Below are 19,146 nucleotides of genomic sequence, written 5' to 3'. Positions count from 1 at the left end.
TACGTCGTAACAAGCCGCCTTCTAAATACAACGATGACGGGGAGCCTGCCTTTGTTGGAAAGTAGATTATCGCGTAATTTCCGCAATTAAAGACTTCGGTAATATATAGAAAATTATATTCGTGACCATAATACGCTAGGTTAACGACCTAAATATCGGCATATCCCTTCTCTGGTTCCGAAAATACCAAGACAGTTACCAACGTCCCAATAGTGTCCCTATACTTTAGAAATCTATAACAATAAAGCACAACCTCACTACTTTTTTTGATAAATGACAAAGGATTAATCAACCATATTAAAAGGTTTTCAGGCTTGAAGGACGAAGCTCATTAAAATCTATTGCCAGCTCCCTTTTAGAGACTGATAAAAGGTTCGAAAATGTGGGTCATAAATGCATGAAAGTTTTTATTGTTGTTTATACCCGTTAGGCCTCCCGCCTCTACATGTATTTGAGATATAACCGTTAGAACCACCACCACCCCCTCTATGTCTTAAAGTATGCTAGATATAACCGTTAGAACACACCACACCACTTTTCTGCCCATTTATTTCAATTGGGCTAAATTATAGTTGAGAGTTGCTTCTATGGATTTTACATATTTTCCCGCAACACCGATTGATGTGTCATCGGCCAACATTATTGTGATATTTTGTAAATTTCCAGGTAAATCATTGATATATACAAAGGAACACAAATTAACCAAGGGCAGATCCTTGAGGAACCCCTGCAGTAACATTTAGTTTTTCATAATGTTCCATTAACAGAGACACACTGTCGTCTAGTTAGTTAACCAACTAAGTACGTTTCCACGAACACCATCATTTTCTAATTTGTGCAATAAACCTTTATGCCCTGTCCTGTAAAAGCTTTGAAATATCACAAAACAACATACAGTAAAGGTGGAGATTATCTAGTACTGAGCATATATTATGATAAATGTTTATGTTGAGATGTAGTAGAATGACTACATTTTAGGAAATTTTCAAGAGAGAACCGCAGCTGGTTTTCAGTCGGTGTTTAAAGAACTTGATAGTCATATAGAAGATGCTATTGATGATTTTGTAAGTATGATGTTAGATTCTGCAAGCTGTATGAAGAAACATGTATCGATCGCACCGCCATGAAAACAATCCACCCTTAAATGCTGAGTGTAAGGCTGCACGACGGGTTGCACGAAAATCTCTGAAGACATTTAGACGTAAACGTAACGATATCAATAGAAAACTATATTGTAAAGAACGAAATATATACAGAAACTGCTGTAGAAGATTTAAATCGGACCTGAGTAAACGAAATGTCGATAAATAACAAAGGCAACAAAAGCCCGACCTCATTTTGGAAACAAATCAGATATTTAAAAAGTCGACCAACACGAAAAATGTAATTCCGAAGCGGAATGGTTAAATCATTTTAAAATGTATTTCATAATGATTTTGTTTTTAATGATTCTTTGATGATTGTCCTTTGCAGGATGATGCAACACCAGATATTTTAACTGCAGATATGTCAGACGTCGAATCACTTGTATTAGACTCACCCATAACAGATAATGAAATATCAGAAGCGTTATTGCATTTGAAAAATGGAAAATCAGCTGGTCTTGACCTCGTCGTGGTGGAAATGCTTACAAGTTCAGAGTTTGTTATCATGCCCTTTTGAATAAGTGTTTTAATAAATTGTTTGTAAATGGTATTTTCCCCGTTGTTGGGCGCGTTCAATTATTGTTCCTTACATAAGAAAGGTGATGTCACCAATCCAGGAATTTCCCTTATGAGTATTTTAGGTAAAGTCTTTACATCTGTTCTAAATAACAGACTCACTAAATGGGCAAGTATGACAGATAAAATTCCCGAATCACAAGCAGGCTTTAGAAAGAAATATTCAACTTCTGATCATATCTTTACACTATTTGCACTAGCCCAGAAATGTCTATCCCGTCGTAAGCGTAAATTATATGAAGCTTTCGTTGATTTCCGTAAAGCACTTGATTCTGTCAATCGTTCTAAATTGTGGTATTCTTTAAGTAATGCTGGCCTGAAAGGTAGAATGTATTCAATTTTAAAAGCAATGTATACTAATGTGATAGCTTGTGTACGTTGTGGTGATGATAAGATAAGATTTTTTCGACTGCGCCGTTGGCTTAAGACAAGGATGTGCTGTGAGTCCATTCTATTTTCCCTGTTTATTAACGAATTGTACTACGATATTATCGCAAATGGTAAGCATGGCATCCAGATATTTCCAGATCTCTTAGAACTTTTTATTCTTTTATTTGCTGATGACGTAATTCTTTTATCAGAATCTGTAGTTGGACTACAAACCCAGTTAAATATTTTGGAACGGTATACTAAAACATGGGATTTATCCGTTAACCTAGATAAAACTAATATTGTTATATTTAGAAAAGGTGGCCGGATATCTTCTAAAGAAAGGTGGTCCTTTAATGACCAACCTGTAATTGTCTCTGATCATTACACTTACCTTGGTATTAAGTTTACATCTGCTATGAACTGGAAAACATCTGTTACTGAATTATCATTGAAAGCTAAGAAAGCATTGATAAGTCTTTTATCTGCCTTGTGTAAAATTGGTGTGTTGACGCCCAGTATTTACTTTTAAACTATTTGATTGTCAAATTCAGCCTATTCTTTTGTATGGATCCGAGATTTGGGGATTCCAGAGATATGAATGCATAGAAAAATACATCTGATGGCCTGTAAGAAATTTTTAAATGTAGGAACCTCTACACCGAATTGTATGGTGTACGGTGAATGTGGGAGGTATCCCCTGTATATAAATGCTCATATTCGATGTATAAAATTCTGGTTTAAGATATTGTGTATGCAAGAACATAGATTACCCAAAAAGGCTTATAACATGCTTGTTCATTTGGACAACACTGGTAAAGTGACGTGGGCATCTTATGTAAGAAATCTTCTGTTTTCACATGGTTTGGTTTTGTATGGTTAAGTCAGTCAGTTGGTGATGCAAGTTTGTTTTTAACTCAGTTTCGAGAAAGAAGTCTTAATATGTTTAATCAAGAATGGTATTCAGTAATACATAATAGTTCACGGTACGACTCTTATAGAATATACAAATCACTACTCCAGCCGGAGAAATATCTGTCGTTTTTAACATCAAAGAAATTAATATATCCATTTATACGTTTTAGGTTAGGTTTGATCAACATAATGGTAAACGAAGGAAGACGTTTTTATATTGAACGATGCAAGAGAATGTGCCCACTGTGTAATATAGATGTGGAAAATGAAATCCATTTTTTACTTGTATGTCCTTTGTATAAAGATTTGCGTACGAAATATATAGCTGAATATTATCTATGTAAGCCACCTACATTAGCATTTAAACTACTTCTTTCATCAACTGACCAGCATGTAATAATAAAGCTGTCGTACTATATCAATTATGCTCTTATTAAACGTAACAATCTGATAAAAGGTGTTGTAGGTCCATCGTATTTCACTACCTGTACATAATTTACTGACTGTATCATGATTTGCTGTTTGGATCACTAAGTACTACTTATTGCACCATATGTATAATGTATATGTATAACTCCAATGTATATGGGCCGGAGGCCTTTTGTACAATAAACATCTTTGACTTTGACTAGCAGTAAAACCTGACTGGAATTTACTTAAAATGTTATGTTCATGGAAATGGTCGTGCACATGCTGTACCATTATTCTTTCATGGATTTTCCAAAGGATAGGTATTAAACTAATAGGTCTGTAATTAGTTGGGAGGGATGCATTTCCTTCTTTCAAAATAGGAGCAACATAACGCGTTTTCCACAATGTAGGAAATACAGTCACTCAGTGATATATTATACAACAAACAAAGAGGTTCAGCTATAGATGTACAAATTCGTTTTACCCCTCTCATGTTAATGCCATCAGGTCCACTAGATTTGTTTGCTGGTAAGGTCTTATCAGATACCTCCTTTTGTTGTCGCATTCTTTGCGTTATTGAAACAAATGTGGACAACTTTAAGCTGATGTATGGCGTTATTACAGCAAAGGCTGAGCGGAAGGAGAAATAACATGGTTCCGGCACTGTGAGACTATTAAGAAAGGTCACATGCAGCGCAATAATATTCCAATTATGTACTGCCAAAAAATATTTTACAGTAGTGAGCTGAATAGACTTAAGAATTACGAGTTGGTACGTGTGGCATATTTGGCTGTGCTGTAAGAGAGACATCCTCGATAATCTCCAGGGTATACGTTACGATAACTTCCACTATACCCTGGATGCATCCACGGCTTAGGGCGATGATTTTATTACCTCCCTTGGCTGGCTCCGCATTCTCACAGTAGCCAATCAGCTAAGCCGCCGTTACAACCGAGCTTGCCAGTGTCAACAAGGATAGCGGTCGCAGTCGCGAAGGTTTGTTCGCAGTGCCACTCAGATTTTTGGGAAATAATAAAGACAAATTGACAGATCTGAAACTTTAAAAAATATATGACAGAACTCCTTCTACTTCTTTCAGAGTACCTCTGCATCAATTGTGTTGCCAAGTTTTAACGGTTAGATAATTTAAGAAGCGAAAGTGAGTTGTGATTGGTACGCTCAACTTCCCAGCGTAGGCACCTGATTGGATAAAAAGCCAGCCAATTGAGGTAATAAAATCATCGCCCTAAGCCGTGGATGCATCCAGGGTATAGTGGAGAGTGATCGTAACGTATATGTCTGCCGATATATATATATATATATATATATATATATCTCAGATTAATGTCTATTAATATATCGCTCATCTCCTACGTATATACGAGATATTAAGTACTACGTAGGGGATAATTTGTCCTACGTAGGAGAAATATGCCTTACGTAGGAGATATTAAGTCCTACGTAGGAGATAATGAGACCAAACATTTTTTCACTGTGGCCCTACTACGCTTCCGTAGTACTAAACCCTAACTTGAACCGTTCATAGAGAAACGTTCTCTGTCAAGTTTGTACAGGAGGTGGTGCGCGTGTAAACGTATGAAGTAATATCCGTTACATGTTCAACACGAATGGCGTTATGAATTAGCTTCATTAATATCATCTGCGACTGAATATCTTCGATATTCACTGCGCGATCAAAGGTAACACGAGTTTTAAAACTCCCAGCGTTGTTGAGTGAGTGACTCAACATGGATTTATGCATAAACACCATACAGGGCATTGATTAGATTCATGTTCCAAAGGAAAGACCAGCACGAACAAACACAGGCGTTCACTACACGCTCTCGCTTTATGAGATATACGACGACAGATGGTTGTTGTCACAACATGTACTCAGTGAGTGTTCAATAGCAAAACACAGTCAGTAGTTTACAAACTAAGTTAAAAAAGCAAGGTTTCTTTTATCCACTATTATGTATCATTTAGCATGTGTTAAGTTGTAGAAACGCTACACTTCAAAGAGTAAATAAGCACAAGAATTTCCATTTGTTTTCCGTTGTCAGATCACATAATGCCAATGTCATCGCTGGGCGTGGGACGGGAAGTGACTGAAAAGCAAATCAGCTCGGAATAGAAGCTGTGTTTCAAAGACAGCTATTTAACATTAATGGCTGGTGTAAATCACATAATGCCAATGTCATCGCTGGGCGTGGGACGTGAAGTGACTGAAAAGCAAATCAGCTCGGAATAGAAGCTGTGTTTCAAAGACAGGTATTTAACATGAAAGACTAGTGTAAATTTTGCAGTAATGACTTTTAAAACGATCGAAATGGGTTGACCAATATGAATAATCTCTCAAATATGCCTATGAGTATGAAGTCAAGTACATGTAATGCCTTGCAAATGGTATTATTGATAAATATAACTTGACAAACGTTCAGCCATTATTTGGGCTGTGGGTAGCCATGTGGTTAAAGCGTTCACTCGTCACGCCGAAGACCCGGGTTCGATTCCCCAAATGGTTACTATGTGTGAAGCCCATTTTAGGTGTCCCCTGCCGTGATATTGCCGGAATATTGCTAAAAGCGGGTAAAACTAAACTCACCCACTCACTTCATTATAACCGACACTGTCCATGTGTTTATGCAGCCCCGACTATTTTGCCGTCGCCCATGTCCGTGTATGAACCATACAGAGACACATACAAATTGCATGTTACAATAATGTCAGTAAAGCTGATATCATCTAAATGCGTTTTCATGCAAGATTAAAGAGTCACAATGCCTTTAAGGAGATATGCAAATAAACGATAAGAAGGAATATCGTAGCATGCTGTTACCTGTAATCAACGAGTGAGCGAGTGAGTGTGGTTTGCGCCGCTTTTTGTAATATTCCAGCAATATCTCGGGGTGGACTCACACATTATGCAAATATGGGAAATTGAACCCGGATCCACGAGCGAACGCTTTAACCACTAGCCAAGCAAACCGAACCTCCATGATCAACGAGGACACGTGACCAGAACATAATTTGTTAAACATCAAGCACATTCCTATGGTTGTTTTCATATATGGACACAGCAGATAATTTCATATATGCTTTCATTCGGAAAGTGAAGTATGTGTATATATAAAATTTTATTTTCTAGCATTGCCATTGAAAAGCATAGTTTTATTACTTCCTTTAAAACTGTTTCTGAAGAGAGAATACAATGCAACCATTCTGAATAACACATATAGGATTCTGATTTAAGATTCACAAATCGTAATCGAGACGGGAAGCTATATGAGGACCTTAGGAGAACGCATAACTTGTCAGTTGACACGATTTATCATCAATGAAGATCTTACCGGACCCGAGCAGCGCAAGGTCGAAGGGCCCGCCAACTGGTCTTGTATAAGAAAGTTGAGGCGTCATGGGTGACCAGCGGGGTCATGCATCCTCATTAAGATGGGGACGGGCCGGCGAGAAAGGTGGCCAACAGCACTTCGATGAAGTGTGCAAGTCTAGACACTCAAGGTGGTGATTAGTCTGAGTCAAGACAAATGAATACTATTACAGTCATGAGATAACTTGTTTGAAATACCCATAATGCCCTTGCACGATCTCATGATGAGTTATTGTCGATAGTCATCATGACTCCATGCTTTACATATGTTAACATCAGTATAACTGTGCATAAAACTGTGTTGTTTACAGTAACATTGCGCTTTTGCAGAGATTCACATGTGATGTAAATGAACAATTTATATGATTTAGATAAATATGATAATATGTGCTCATGAAGTTGTCAATGCCTCCCTTCACGTCTTCAGTCAGTGACACGCACCGCCAGATGTTAACGGTGAACGCGCTGCGAATGTTGTGAAGCATGTGCACGTGAGTGTGTGGATGCACGAGCAGTGTATCCGTGCTCTACATGCTATGTAACGGTTCTGTCTACTACAGACAGACAACACGTACTTATAATAGATCGTCCATACAAGTAAACTGTGAGCTTCCTCCGATGATAACGAGTCCCAGTGTACCAACTTGATTTTTATGCATACTATGATTTTGCTTGCTTGGTTCCTCATTTCATTAAAATGCACATACGAATACACATTTGTTTGCATCTCTAACCAGGTGTAATCTTGAATACGAGTGGACGTTGCTTAGCACAGCATTGACTACATGCATAATACGTTGTGTAGTATATGTGCAACATATACAGTATTGCAGTATGCATATTACAGTAGGGGCTGGACAGAAGGGCAAATAAAATATCGGTCTGTGACTGTGATACAGACTGGGACAAGGTATGGAAAACCAACAATTTGGACAACAGACCATTGTTTGGGTCTTTAATTGTAAATATGATTCAAATAGCTTAACCTAGATTTCGATATCCTCGAATGTACATTTGGTTGAAACTGGAAAATATACGTACGCTCAATCACAAGTGTCTCCAGGTCACGGAGAATCATTGGTGTAGGGGCTCGTATTGCAATTCTCGTGCGTTTGCATGTGTTGTTGACGCGGCATGGACGCCTTGTAACATCACTATTTGATTATGATTCACAAACAGATGCTCATGATATGGTCGGAATCATGCCACGGATTAGCAGATATTTATCATGAAAACAGGTTTTTATGTAGGTGGCTTGAAACTTGCATTTACAAAGGCCAATAGATTCGATCACAATACTTTTCGTTTTACAACTTCTTTTCTCTTAACATGCTGACCTCAAAACTGATTTAAATTCTAATCGCTGATTAAAGAGTAACACAATAAATAGTATGCAAAATTATCGTTACCATGACAACCCTGTGATATTTCACCTTATGTAAGAGAGTAATAAATACGCTGCTAGGTATGGCAGTACTACTGCAGCTGATAGTGTCTGTCGTAAATTTTAATAAGTTGCTTCAACGCTATCACTAATCACTGGGTATGTATACAATTATATGTGTGTTGGAGGAGATCTTGCGTCGCTAGTTTTCTCAATAATCTGAATACATGTATGTAGCGTGAAACCGGCAGATACCTATAGAAGAAAGTGTTTGCCCTACCTGTAACAACGATGTCCCTTGTATATAGAAGGGATATAATATGGGGATGAATGGCATGTACTTTTATCTTGGCCCGTTTATGAAGATAAATACTGCGATCTTTCACAATAATCTCTCTGGCTATCAGATTGAGGGTACTTTTTAAACATAACTGGTATTTCAATTATTGTATTTATACAGTAACATTCTTCAAACGTTCTCCACATACGTCCGTCAGATACATCGCGCACTACCCCTTTCTCTTTGATCTCTCAAGCGACTGCTACAAGTTCGGAGAATCTTGGTCAAATTTGAAACGTCTTAAGACTATTCCATACTATTCTGTAACATGCACATTATACCTAAAATGGGTAGAGCTTCCGTTCGGGGAATATCAGAAGGACAGCGATACACTTGTCTCCAATGTTGTAGTAGACACTCCACTTACTTAGGAAAACAATAACCCAATGAGATATTGCATTCATGTCGGATTCAATTTTTCGTGAACTGAACTTGAACATGCAAGGTCTGCGTCTATGTCAGACTAAAGGTCTACGAGTTGTTTAGCAGCACTGGGGCGTAATAGTCATATAGGACTGCTCCAAACAACTGAATATATATCTTTGAGAAGGACTTCTCTGACGGGTAAAGGTACAGCAATGCAACATTACGAAAAATCTTTTTTTTTCACTATTTTTCATTTCATGTCTCACAGAATATATAACTTAGTCGAATTAAGTCAAAATGAGCTGAAATTTGTGTCATGATGCATATAAACATACACTCATTCATTTACAACCTCCAAAACATGAATTCTGAGCGAAATTAAACATTTTCGCCCATGGGCCAACATATTTTTCGCCCATGGGCGAGATTTTTTAATATCGCCCTAAGTTAGTCGAATTAAGTCAAAATGAGTTGAATTTTGTGTCATGATGCTTATAAACATACACTCATTCATTTACAACCTCCAAAACATGAATTCTGAGCGAAATTAAACATTCTCGCCATGGGCCAACATATTTTTCGCCCATGGGCGAGATTTTTTAATATCGCCCTAAGTTAGTCGAATTAAGTCAAAATTAGTTGAACTTTGTGTCATGATGCTTATAAACATACACTCATTCATTTACAACCTCCAAAACATGAATTCTGAGCAAACTAAAACATTCTCGCCCATGGGTCAAAACACGCCCTTTCAGTAAACATGAAGGGGGAGTCACTTGAACAAGCGATTATAGTTTCAAATTGCTTTTTTGTGCAGTTTAATATCTATGTTTGACTTACATACAACATGTGTTTTGCATATTGTGTTTCAATTGGTGTAGGGGGATTCCCGCCAATACACCTTGATATAAAATTGGATCAAAATCTATTAATTCTTTCCTGAGTTCGCGGCTACCAAGCTTGGCATGTGCAAAACTGTTACACCTTCGCTGTGACCTTTAAAATGACCTCAAGGTCACTAAATTCAAGTGGTGTCGGTAAATCTCGTCAATAAACCTTGGTACCAAATTTGAACAAAATCCATCATTTCTTTCTCGAGTTCTTTCAGTAAACGGAAGGGGGAGTCATTTGAACAAGCGATTGTAGTTTCAAATTGCCTTTTTGTGAAGTTTAATATCTAAGTTTGATTCTAGCCGACCTCTACCAATCTCAAACATACAAAATGTTTCTTGCATATTTTGTTTCCTGAAGTTTAATTTGTGATGCATTTCATTGCTAGTCAGCTAGGCTATTCCATTTGTCCGAACCACAACATATGGAGACAGATCATTTAGCAGACCGGGTGCTGTACTCTGGAATTGATTACCTGAAAATGTCAGAAAACGGAAAATATCAACAGTTTCCGATCTTGTCTCAAAATCATCCTCTTCAAACGAGCATTCGACTAAGCGCACATGAGCAGGACTCTGGATATGTAGCGCTATACAAATGTCTAACTTGATTTGATTTGATTTGATATACCCGTTAGAAACCCACCCCCACCCCACCCCACTTTATATTTATACATATCAAAACCTTAAAAGATATTTGCGAAAAGACATGATACAGAGGACAGAAAGATATTTTATATCGATTATATATCAGGACGAATATCATTTTCGTCATTTGGCTAAGATTTGTCAGTTCTTTCTTGGGTTATCGCGCTAACAATCTTTATATTGGCAAAACCCTCATATTTTTGCTGTGACCTTCAAAATTATCTCAAGGTCACTCCATTTCACTTGTGTCGGTGAATTTTGCCAATATACCTTGGTACCAAATTTGAACAAAATCCATCATTTCTTTCTTCAGTTATCGCCCTAACAAGCATATTTGATGTATGAAATGCAACGAAAACAAACACCCGCGTATTTACGAGTGATTAAAACTGTTATTACAATTTACGTAAATATTTATTACATTTTACCGCAAATGAAAATTATTACAATTTACGTCAATTTTTATTACAATTTGCGTCAATTTACGTCAATTTTTATTACAATTTACGTTTTTATTACAATTTACGTCAAGTTTATTACAATTTGCTGCAAGTATTACAATTTGCGTTTTTATTACAATTTACGTCGTAACAACCCCTTTTTATCAAATGCTTGATAATACCACTTACCTTACCTTCACAGGTCTTTCCATGATGTATTGCTTGTCCAACGTTGTTTCTCGTCACTAACACGCGAATGTTTCATTTAAGCAAATAAATATGTATACATGTATTTTATGATTGCCGTGTTTGTTTGAGAGCAACTCTTCTATAATGCAAACCTTTTTATCTCTCGATCATGGCAAACATGTACACAAATGTCATATTTACAAAAAAACATACACATGTAAAACGTCAACACCAGAGCATAACTGGACGGATTACCTTTCCAAACAGATTTAGTTGGGTGTAGAAGATAACATACCCTGAAAAAAGCATTGAAAGTCAGTGATGACATATGAGAAGAATAGGTTACGCATGTCGTGCTGTACCGATAACACCGATACTCACATAATTTATAAGCAAACAAACATTTGTTTCCGAGCTGCATAGCAGCGCTCCTATTACCCGATGGTTGAGTGTACAGAAAAAAAGAAAGAACTTCATAGTTATGTCTATCAACGTGTGTCTACGAGAGTCGTTTACTCAGTGTATGGGGTGTTAAATCGTCAATGGAATTGGTGTAATACAATTTAGTATTTGCAGATCTTATATGGGACAGGTGTAGAACGAACATGATTAGTTTTGAAGTCAATGTTTCTTCAATGATGGCATAGTGTGTGTGGTCGGCGTTGCGTGCGTGCGTGCGTGCGTGTGTACGGTTATGGGTATGTAAGAATTATTAAGTACAGTAAGTATGATGAGGTGTGTACAAAACATGGGTAAAGTTCAAATCATCCATAGTGTTAAAATAAAAGGAAACGGGGTTAGTCTATCTCATTCATGATGAAAAACGACAAGGAAAAGATAGTTTTGTCTAAAACTTGTGAATTACGTCACTATAGTACCATGTCAAAAAGCTATCGGCCAAGCCGGGTAATGACTAACAACTTTTATTGCCTCCGTTTATATCAGCCAGCTGAGTCTTATTTCATATTGGAGCAAACGTTGTCTTGAAACTTTAAGAATAGTCAATTGCCTTTGGAGGTGATTCCTTTTGTAATGCAAGGATCTGTCATTTTAATTCGTGACAGCACAAAAGGTGTGATCATGGATTTCACCATGTGAGATGACTACGACCTGTGTCGTTTTTCGTTACGACATAATACTGAAACTTTGTGATAAGTGATCATTACTGCTGGCCAAGGCAGTTTAAAATCCTCTCCCGAAGATCCGATTTAAAATGAGTCTCCAATAACCTCCTTGTGGTAGATAAGACTAACGGATCAGGCGAAACTGAGTAGGTTGATTGGAACATGCCATCGTACTCCATTTGCATTGATCGCTGCTCATGGTGTCAGTAACTGGGTTTATAGGTCTGAGATCCATTAAATTAGACGACAAACAAGCAGTTTTAAACACTACCCCTTTCAATTATGTTAATGGAAATCTATAAACAAAGAACTTAATTAAGCACTCCCTGTATTTTGGGAATGATTCAACACATACATACAATTTCTCATGGTGACCACGAAGGTAAAACATGAATTTTTCTAACTCTTATGATCATTTGACTCATGAAAAACGACAAAATGATTGGAATCCATGTTGATTTTATGATCATAATTGCTCATTTAAAAAACCCACTGATTTTCATACAAAACCATGTCTGTACAAGTGTGGCCCTGGAATTTATTATAAGTGAAAGTGAACATTCAAAATGTCCTTTAGCGTGTCTTACACGATTTAAGGTCAATACCGAGTGTAACTTCCACGTGACTGTATGACAGCCAGCACTCCTCATCCTCCTGATCCTCTGAAGGGGCAGTCTATGCTTTTCTTGTGTGAAGCAGCTTCCAACTGGGCCAGGTTCTGTACAGGAGGATCCCTTTATGACACACGACGACTAATCATCTCCCAGATAGGGTTAAGATCGGGGCTTATTCAATCGTGAGATATGTCAGGGGGTGCTTAACTAAGTTCTTTGTGTATAAATGAATCCACAGTTAAACATAAGTAGAACTGATACAGGAGTGAAAAACACTGCTTACAGATTCAACGACACCAGACAAGGTGTCTCTATCAGACATGGAACTGCGACAACGGACACCCGAGGACTCTCCAGAGAAGACTGAACCTCAAGTTGAAACTGACACATCCAAGTTAACCCTGAAGAAGGAGATTGGTCTGTTTAGTGGGATATCCTTTGTGGTGGGAACCATCATTGGTAAGTTGGGTGGAACAGGTATCGTTAGTGTAAATGTTACAGCTGATTTCAAGTAAAGAATTATCACTACTGGTTGATTGTCATTTGAAGGGAATGGATGGATAATCATTATCAAGGGTTGGGGTCGGAATTTCGGAACGATCGTGAAGGGATGGACAGGGAAGGAATCAGATGCGATGCGATAGAAAATAGGATGGGAGGAACGGAACGAAAGTGTTTTGAAAAGAATGGAAAGAGATGCGACATGGGACGGAATGGCATGACATGGGATAGAAAGGGAAGGGGTTGGAAGAAATTGCCATGAGCGATTGTTGGGATTGTCATTGGCGAGGAAGGGATGGGAAATTTTGGGGAGGGAAAGTGATCGGATGGGATGCTGTATGAATGCAATGTCATAGGTAGGGATGGAATGGTTTGGAAAGGCGGTGATGGGAAGCGGGATGCGAAGGAGAATGCAATGGATTGACATTGGGAAAGGGAAGGCAATGATCTGAGTTACAATATGGGAGGTAGGTAAATGGAATGACGAAAATAACGACAAGTTGTCGATCGTGGTGTCGTCATTAATAGGGAAGGGAGGAAAATATGGAAGGGAAGAGATTGTGAATTATCAGTATTCGAAGCGTGGATAATAGGAGATGGGGAAGAGCCTGTGTGATTCTATTTCTGACTATGTATTGATTTATTGTAAAAGTATAGATTTAAATATTTCGTAGGTTCTGGTATCTTCATCACACCCCAAGGAGTCTTGATGAACACCGGCTCTGTAGGTCTGTGCATGGTGGTGTGGTCAACTGGAGCTCTCCTCTCTCTACTCGGTAAATATAACGTTCGGTGTGCTAAATAATTCCACCGTACAGTCGTGCATATAGAAATTATTCAGATGCATATGCCAACAACTGTGACGAATCTCCATGAACCAAGTGCTCTCTGATGTTGAACACTAGACTGACTGTTTCATGCTGAATAACCTATCAAGTACAAAGTCCCACATTTGCTTATATGTTGATTCTTTGTATTTGAAGCATTTTTATGAAAAAATAGGGTTTAATACTTTAACCTCACCAAAAGCCAAAAGGCCATGTGACGTGAAACAGGGTTTAATGTCGCGCCAGTTAGTGAGTGAGTGAGTATGGTTTTACGCGGGTTTGGCAATCGAACTTGGCTCTTCAGCGTGACGAACGGACCCTTTTACCATTAGGCTACCCCATAGCTTGTGCGTGTGCTGCTTGTTTACCCTGGACGCATGCCGAATTCATAGAGCTTCATGACGCGATACCACGCTGTAAGTACCCCACTCAAACACAGTCTACTGATTACGAATAATTCCATATTTTTCCCCTCAATGCTTGATGCCATGCAGGGTCACACTATCTTTATCTTTGGGTATGACGCGACTTGGAATCGAACCGCCAACCTGCCGCTCTACAGGAGTGAGTGAGTGAGTTAATATTTAACGTCACATCGGCAATATTTCAGCCATATCGTGACGTGAACATTTTACATTGAAATGGAATAGATGTAGATAATACAACCTGCCTACGAAGGACAGTAAAACAACTAGAATATCACAGATATACATGTAAAACTAGTGATTAAATCTAAAATATGTTACTTTTAAATGACAATACAACATAAAAACCGGCTATAGATTGCCAGCAACTGAAGGTAGATCACCATACTAGGGACCATGGGGACTTACAGTACATTTGCTTCCTGCATGGACCCTAGCTGGATTTACACCATCCCTTCAGCCGTTAGCAATTTAGAAATCTAGCCATACATTAAAAGAACAGGTATTCTACGATTAAAAAAGTGGAACGTTTTAATTTACTTCGAATGTTTTGGGACTTACATACCCTCTCAGGAGGACAATAATGTTACAGTGCCGCTCTACAGGAAGACGTGCTATCCACTAGACGCGGTATCACTAAAGACATAATTTATGTTGTTCAATCTTTTCTTGTGAGTTTTCAGGTTCACTTACCTTCACTGAGTTAACATCTGTCACACGGACATCGGGAGGGGAGTATGCAGTGTTGCTGAAAACATTCGGCCCTATCCCTGCCTTTATGTTTGTATGGTCCATCGAGATCGCCAGGAACCCAGCGTCCAGAGCTGTGCAATGTCTGACGTTCGCCGAGTATCTCTCCACTTTACTGGAGCTGTGTGGATCCCCTGAACCGCCGAAGAAACTCATAGCGATTTGCGTACTTGGTAGGTTAGTTGTTTGGCGACTCCCGGACTCACAGTTCGATTCAGCATGTTCATAGTCCCAGCTAAAATATTCCAAGATTCGTATAGCTTTATGCAAGACACATCGAGAGACCTACCAAAAACATACCTCAAGATCACAAACACGACATAGTAACATGTTCTCATGGTACTAGACATAACGCATACAAAAGATATCCAGGTGTGGAAATGGATAAGCCGATGTCCTCTCTACAAGACATTCACAGGTATTTGACTGCTTGGTAAGACGAAAACCATTGCTAGAATTGTTTTAATCAACTCTTATAAAGTACCAGGTACACATTTGCATTCTCCGTGAGCCATTTCTGGAAAACGTAGCTAGTCTGTGAGCCCGAGTGTGTCTGTAATAACAAGCCCGACCGAGGAAATTCGTAGCATGTTACACTGTAAGCCCGAGTGTTTCTGTAATTGCAAGCCCGACCAATGGAACTCGTAGCATGTTACTCTGTAAGCCCGAGTGTGTCTGTAATTACAAGTCCGACCACGGAAAGTCGTAGCATGTACTTCTGTAAGTCAGACAGAAAGGATAGCGTTGTTTCTCGTGACCAAATTCAATGTTAAATGAGTTGCCAAACATAATTTATCTGCTGAACAACATCCCAGAATGAGACTTAACACCAAAATACCCTTCTTACGAAAAGCTATCAAGATGCATGCAAGTACTATGAGAGTGTCCAAGCTATGAAAGTGCACAATCTGAGGCCAAATGCCCGTATGTACCAGTACATTAACTTCACTTCTGTTGTCCAGTTGTCCTGGCGTTCACCACCTCCTACAGCGTGAGGTTGTCGGCACGGATACAGGTCTTCTTCACTGCAGCCAAATTGGGAGCTCTCATTGTGATCATCATTGGAGGTCTGGTCAAAATTGGACAAGGTAAGAACGAGGGTAGATACAGACAGAAGAAGGACTCGTTCAGTGAGTGAGGTTCATCACCGGTTTGAAAAGTATTCTTGACATATCAATTGGATGTAGGAAGAAGGCTTGATGTGATTCAGGTTACAACTGTGGGGAGGGCGGCGAACACGGGATGGTGTAGACAAACCTGAATACACATTCTCAGCAAACCGGGATTCAAACCCACACATTAGATTTCCGACGGTTAACTGATTTTATCTAAGCCGTTGGACTTCTTGTAGACAAATGTTTCATACAATGTCAAAATTTTAAGAGGAATTCATTTCAGTCAAAAAATAATGCTTGGTGAACAGTTCGTGATACAAACATCTTAGAGCCCCTTAACGACAATGAACTATGTTTTAGTTTGTTCAAATTTTCTAAAGAGTTTGCAGTATGACGTTGTTTTAAGAAAAAAAACCAATCACTTTATTGTTTATCAAAATTGTGAGAAAATAATTGAAATATTCAAAAATAATCGAATCAACGTAAAAATACAAAATTTCGAAAAAAAAGAGGTCGGTGTACATAAGCACTTGAAGTCATGACGACGACTCAGTGGTTGTAACATAGTTAAATGCACACGAAACAAAATATTTAGAACTTTAATAAGTCCCTCTGTCTTATTTTTGCAGGGACGTTATCTGAGCTACCAACTGGGTTTGATGGTTCTGTGACTGTGATTTCAAATATCGCCCTATCGTACTACTCGATCATGTTTGCATATGGAGGATGGTAAATGATGGTCAAATTTTCATATTCGGGTGTGGCATTCAGTCACGTTACAACTGAAACTGTGGTTTGTATGTGCGGGAGGGGTGTCGGTCTGTCAAACAACAACACCAAGTCATCCTGCTCTGATAATGATTGTGTTTATAATGTCACAAAAAAGATGTAGTATTCCAAGAAAGTATTGAGAAAGCTGTTTCGGAAAATATGTAATACATGTATATAAACTATAAGTTTTATATAAGTTTTACGTAAATGAATTCGTTGAGTTATGGTTCTCTTACAGTCTAAGTGTCTTTTCAGTACTTTGTGAGTGAGTGAGTTACAATTTAACGTCACCTCGGCAATATTTCAGCCATATTTCAGTACTTTGTGAGACCTCCTTGCCCTGCAATACACGACTGTGCGCATGCAAATGTAGGTGCACTACCGGTCAGTTTGTAGGAATTAGTGTGACAGCGTATCGCAATATTCGAGTTTTGTTTTAGTTCGCTGTGTGTTTTGGGTCGTTATCATGCAGGAAAATCCAAGTAGTTTTCGGGCCGTTGGAAGGGGCTGACCATTTAAGATGTCAACATATCGTTCCTTCGTCAAATTGTCAGTGTAAATACACAACGTGATGATATCCCACCCCACTTGTGAAATTTCGGGCTATGTTTTGGGCGTTGGTAGATAGGTTTCGCGGTATCCTTTGTCTAAGATGTCACACAGTTCGGAAAAAAAAGCCAGACAGAACTTTCATCGGAAAAGAAGACATTATAAGTGTATGAAATAAGGCCTGTCCGACCGCCCGAGACGGTCTAGATGTCTGATGGACGGTCTAAATTTACAGCTAGCCAGCCCGATGGTCTGGTAATTTTTTAAATTTTTTTCCATACATCTGAGTAAATTCACCATATTTGGTCTGGTTAAATCCAGTTTAGGCTGGTAACATTTCGAAGTTACCAGCCCTGATGTCTGGTTTGAATTTTGCCTTATTTCATACACTGACATTATCCATATCTTGATTTTCGTGAGCTTTACACCAGTTTAAACGTCTTTCGATTTGTGCATCTTCCATAAATGGTGAGAGAACTCTGCGCTTTTTCATCCAGTTAAATTTTTGTAATTTTTGTCCAAGGGTTTCATTACATACTTGAGGACTTCCTCTATAAATCATCTCATTTCTGATATTCTCAACTCTTTTCAATTTTCCCCTACTCACAATCTGACCAAGTCGCCGGCGATCCGTAGTACTGAACCTCCCTGGCCTCCCTGCCCATGTCTTATGCTCAATCCCTCTTGACTGAATAATCTGAAAGTTCTGTATACTATAGACAAAGAATGGTCATGTCTACCAGCTAACTCCTTTGCATTAGTGACACCCCTTTCAAAATCACCAAAAACCAGCTTTCTGTTCTCTTCTGCTGTCAAATCTGCCATGTCAACAAAGGAAACCGCCTGCTACACCAGAGGAGAGAACTCTTGATATAATAAGGTTCATTCTTAAGCCTCCAAGAGTTGCCTCCCATATTGATTACCTTACTACATAGTGTAACACCTATTTTAAATTATATCATCAGTATTAGGAAACAAAGATTTTCTCAATAATTTCTGGGAAAACTGTAAAACAACTTACACATTAAAATATATTCTAAGACTAAAGGACAAGTGAAACAAGTGGAATATCAAGGTGAAAACTAGTAGGTAAGCATTAAATATGAAGAGTAGTATCTATACATATATAAACATCAGCCATAGATCACCAGCAGCCAAAGTTTGCCAACCGCCCTCAGAACCATTGAGACTGAGGTACCCCTGCTACCTGTAAGGTAAGGTACCCCAGCTGTATTTACACCATAGGCTACTGACGACCAAACAGTCAAAACAATAATGGGATCTGAAATCGTGTCACAAAATTGGTCGTCTACCAACGCCAGCATCAAATGTTTCTTAAAGTCAACATGGCTCGGTGGACAAGAGAAGACGATTTTGTATTGGCCAGTGGCAGGATCATTCAATATTT

General features: G+C 38.5%; 1 protein-coding gene across 1 annotated transcript in view; it reads left to right on the top strand.

Annotated features, from left to right (window-relative positions):
* LOC124269409 (b(0,+)-type amino acid transporter 1-like) overlaps positions 1-19,146 on the top strand; it is a 38,981-nt gene that overhangs the window by 10,192 nt on the left and 9,643 nt on the right. The window contains exons 2-6 of the mRNA XM_046704416.1: positions 13,086-13,259; positions 13,976-14,077; positions 15,237-15,476; positions 16,266-16,391; positions 17,048-17,147. Coding sequence (XP_046560372.1) covers positions 13,121-13,259; positions 13,976-14,077; positions 15,237-15,476; positions 16,266-16,391; positions 17,048-17,147 — 707 coding nt within the window. The 5' untranslated portion in view covers positions 13,086-13,120. The remainder of the gene's footprint in view (positions 1-13,085; positions 13,260-13,975; positions 14,078-15,236; positions 15,477-16,265; positions 16,392-17,047; positions 17,148-19,146) is intronic.

The sequence above is a fragment of the Haliotis rubra genome, unplaced genomic scaffold (genome assembly GCF_003918875.1).
Source record: "Haliotis rubra isolate DU_JTF1 unplaced genomic scaffold, ASM391887v1 Scf1447, whole genome shotgun sequence".
NCBI classification, from domain to species: Eukaryota; Metazoa; Mollusca; class Gastropoda; order Lepetellida; family Haliotidae; genus Haliotis; species Haliotis rubra.
This window is presented reverse-complemented; position numbering and strand designations above follow the sequence as displayed.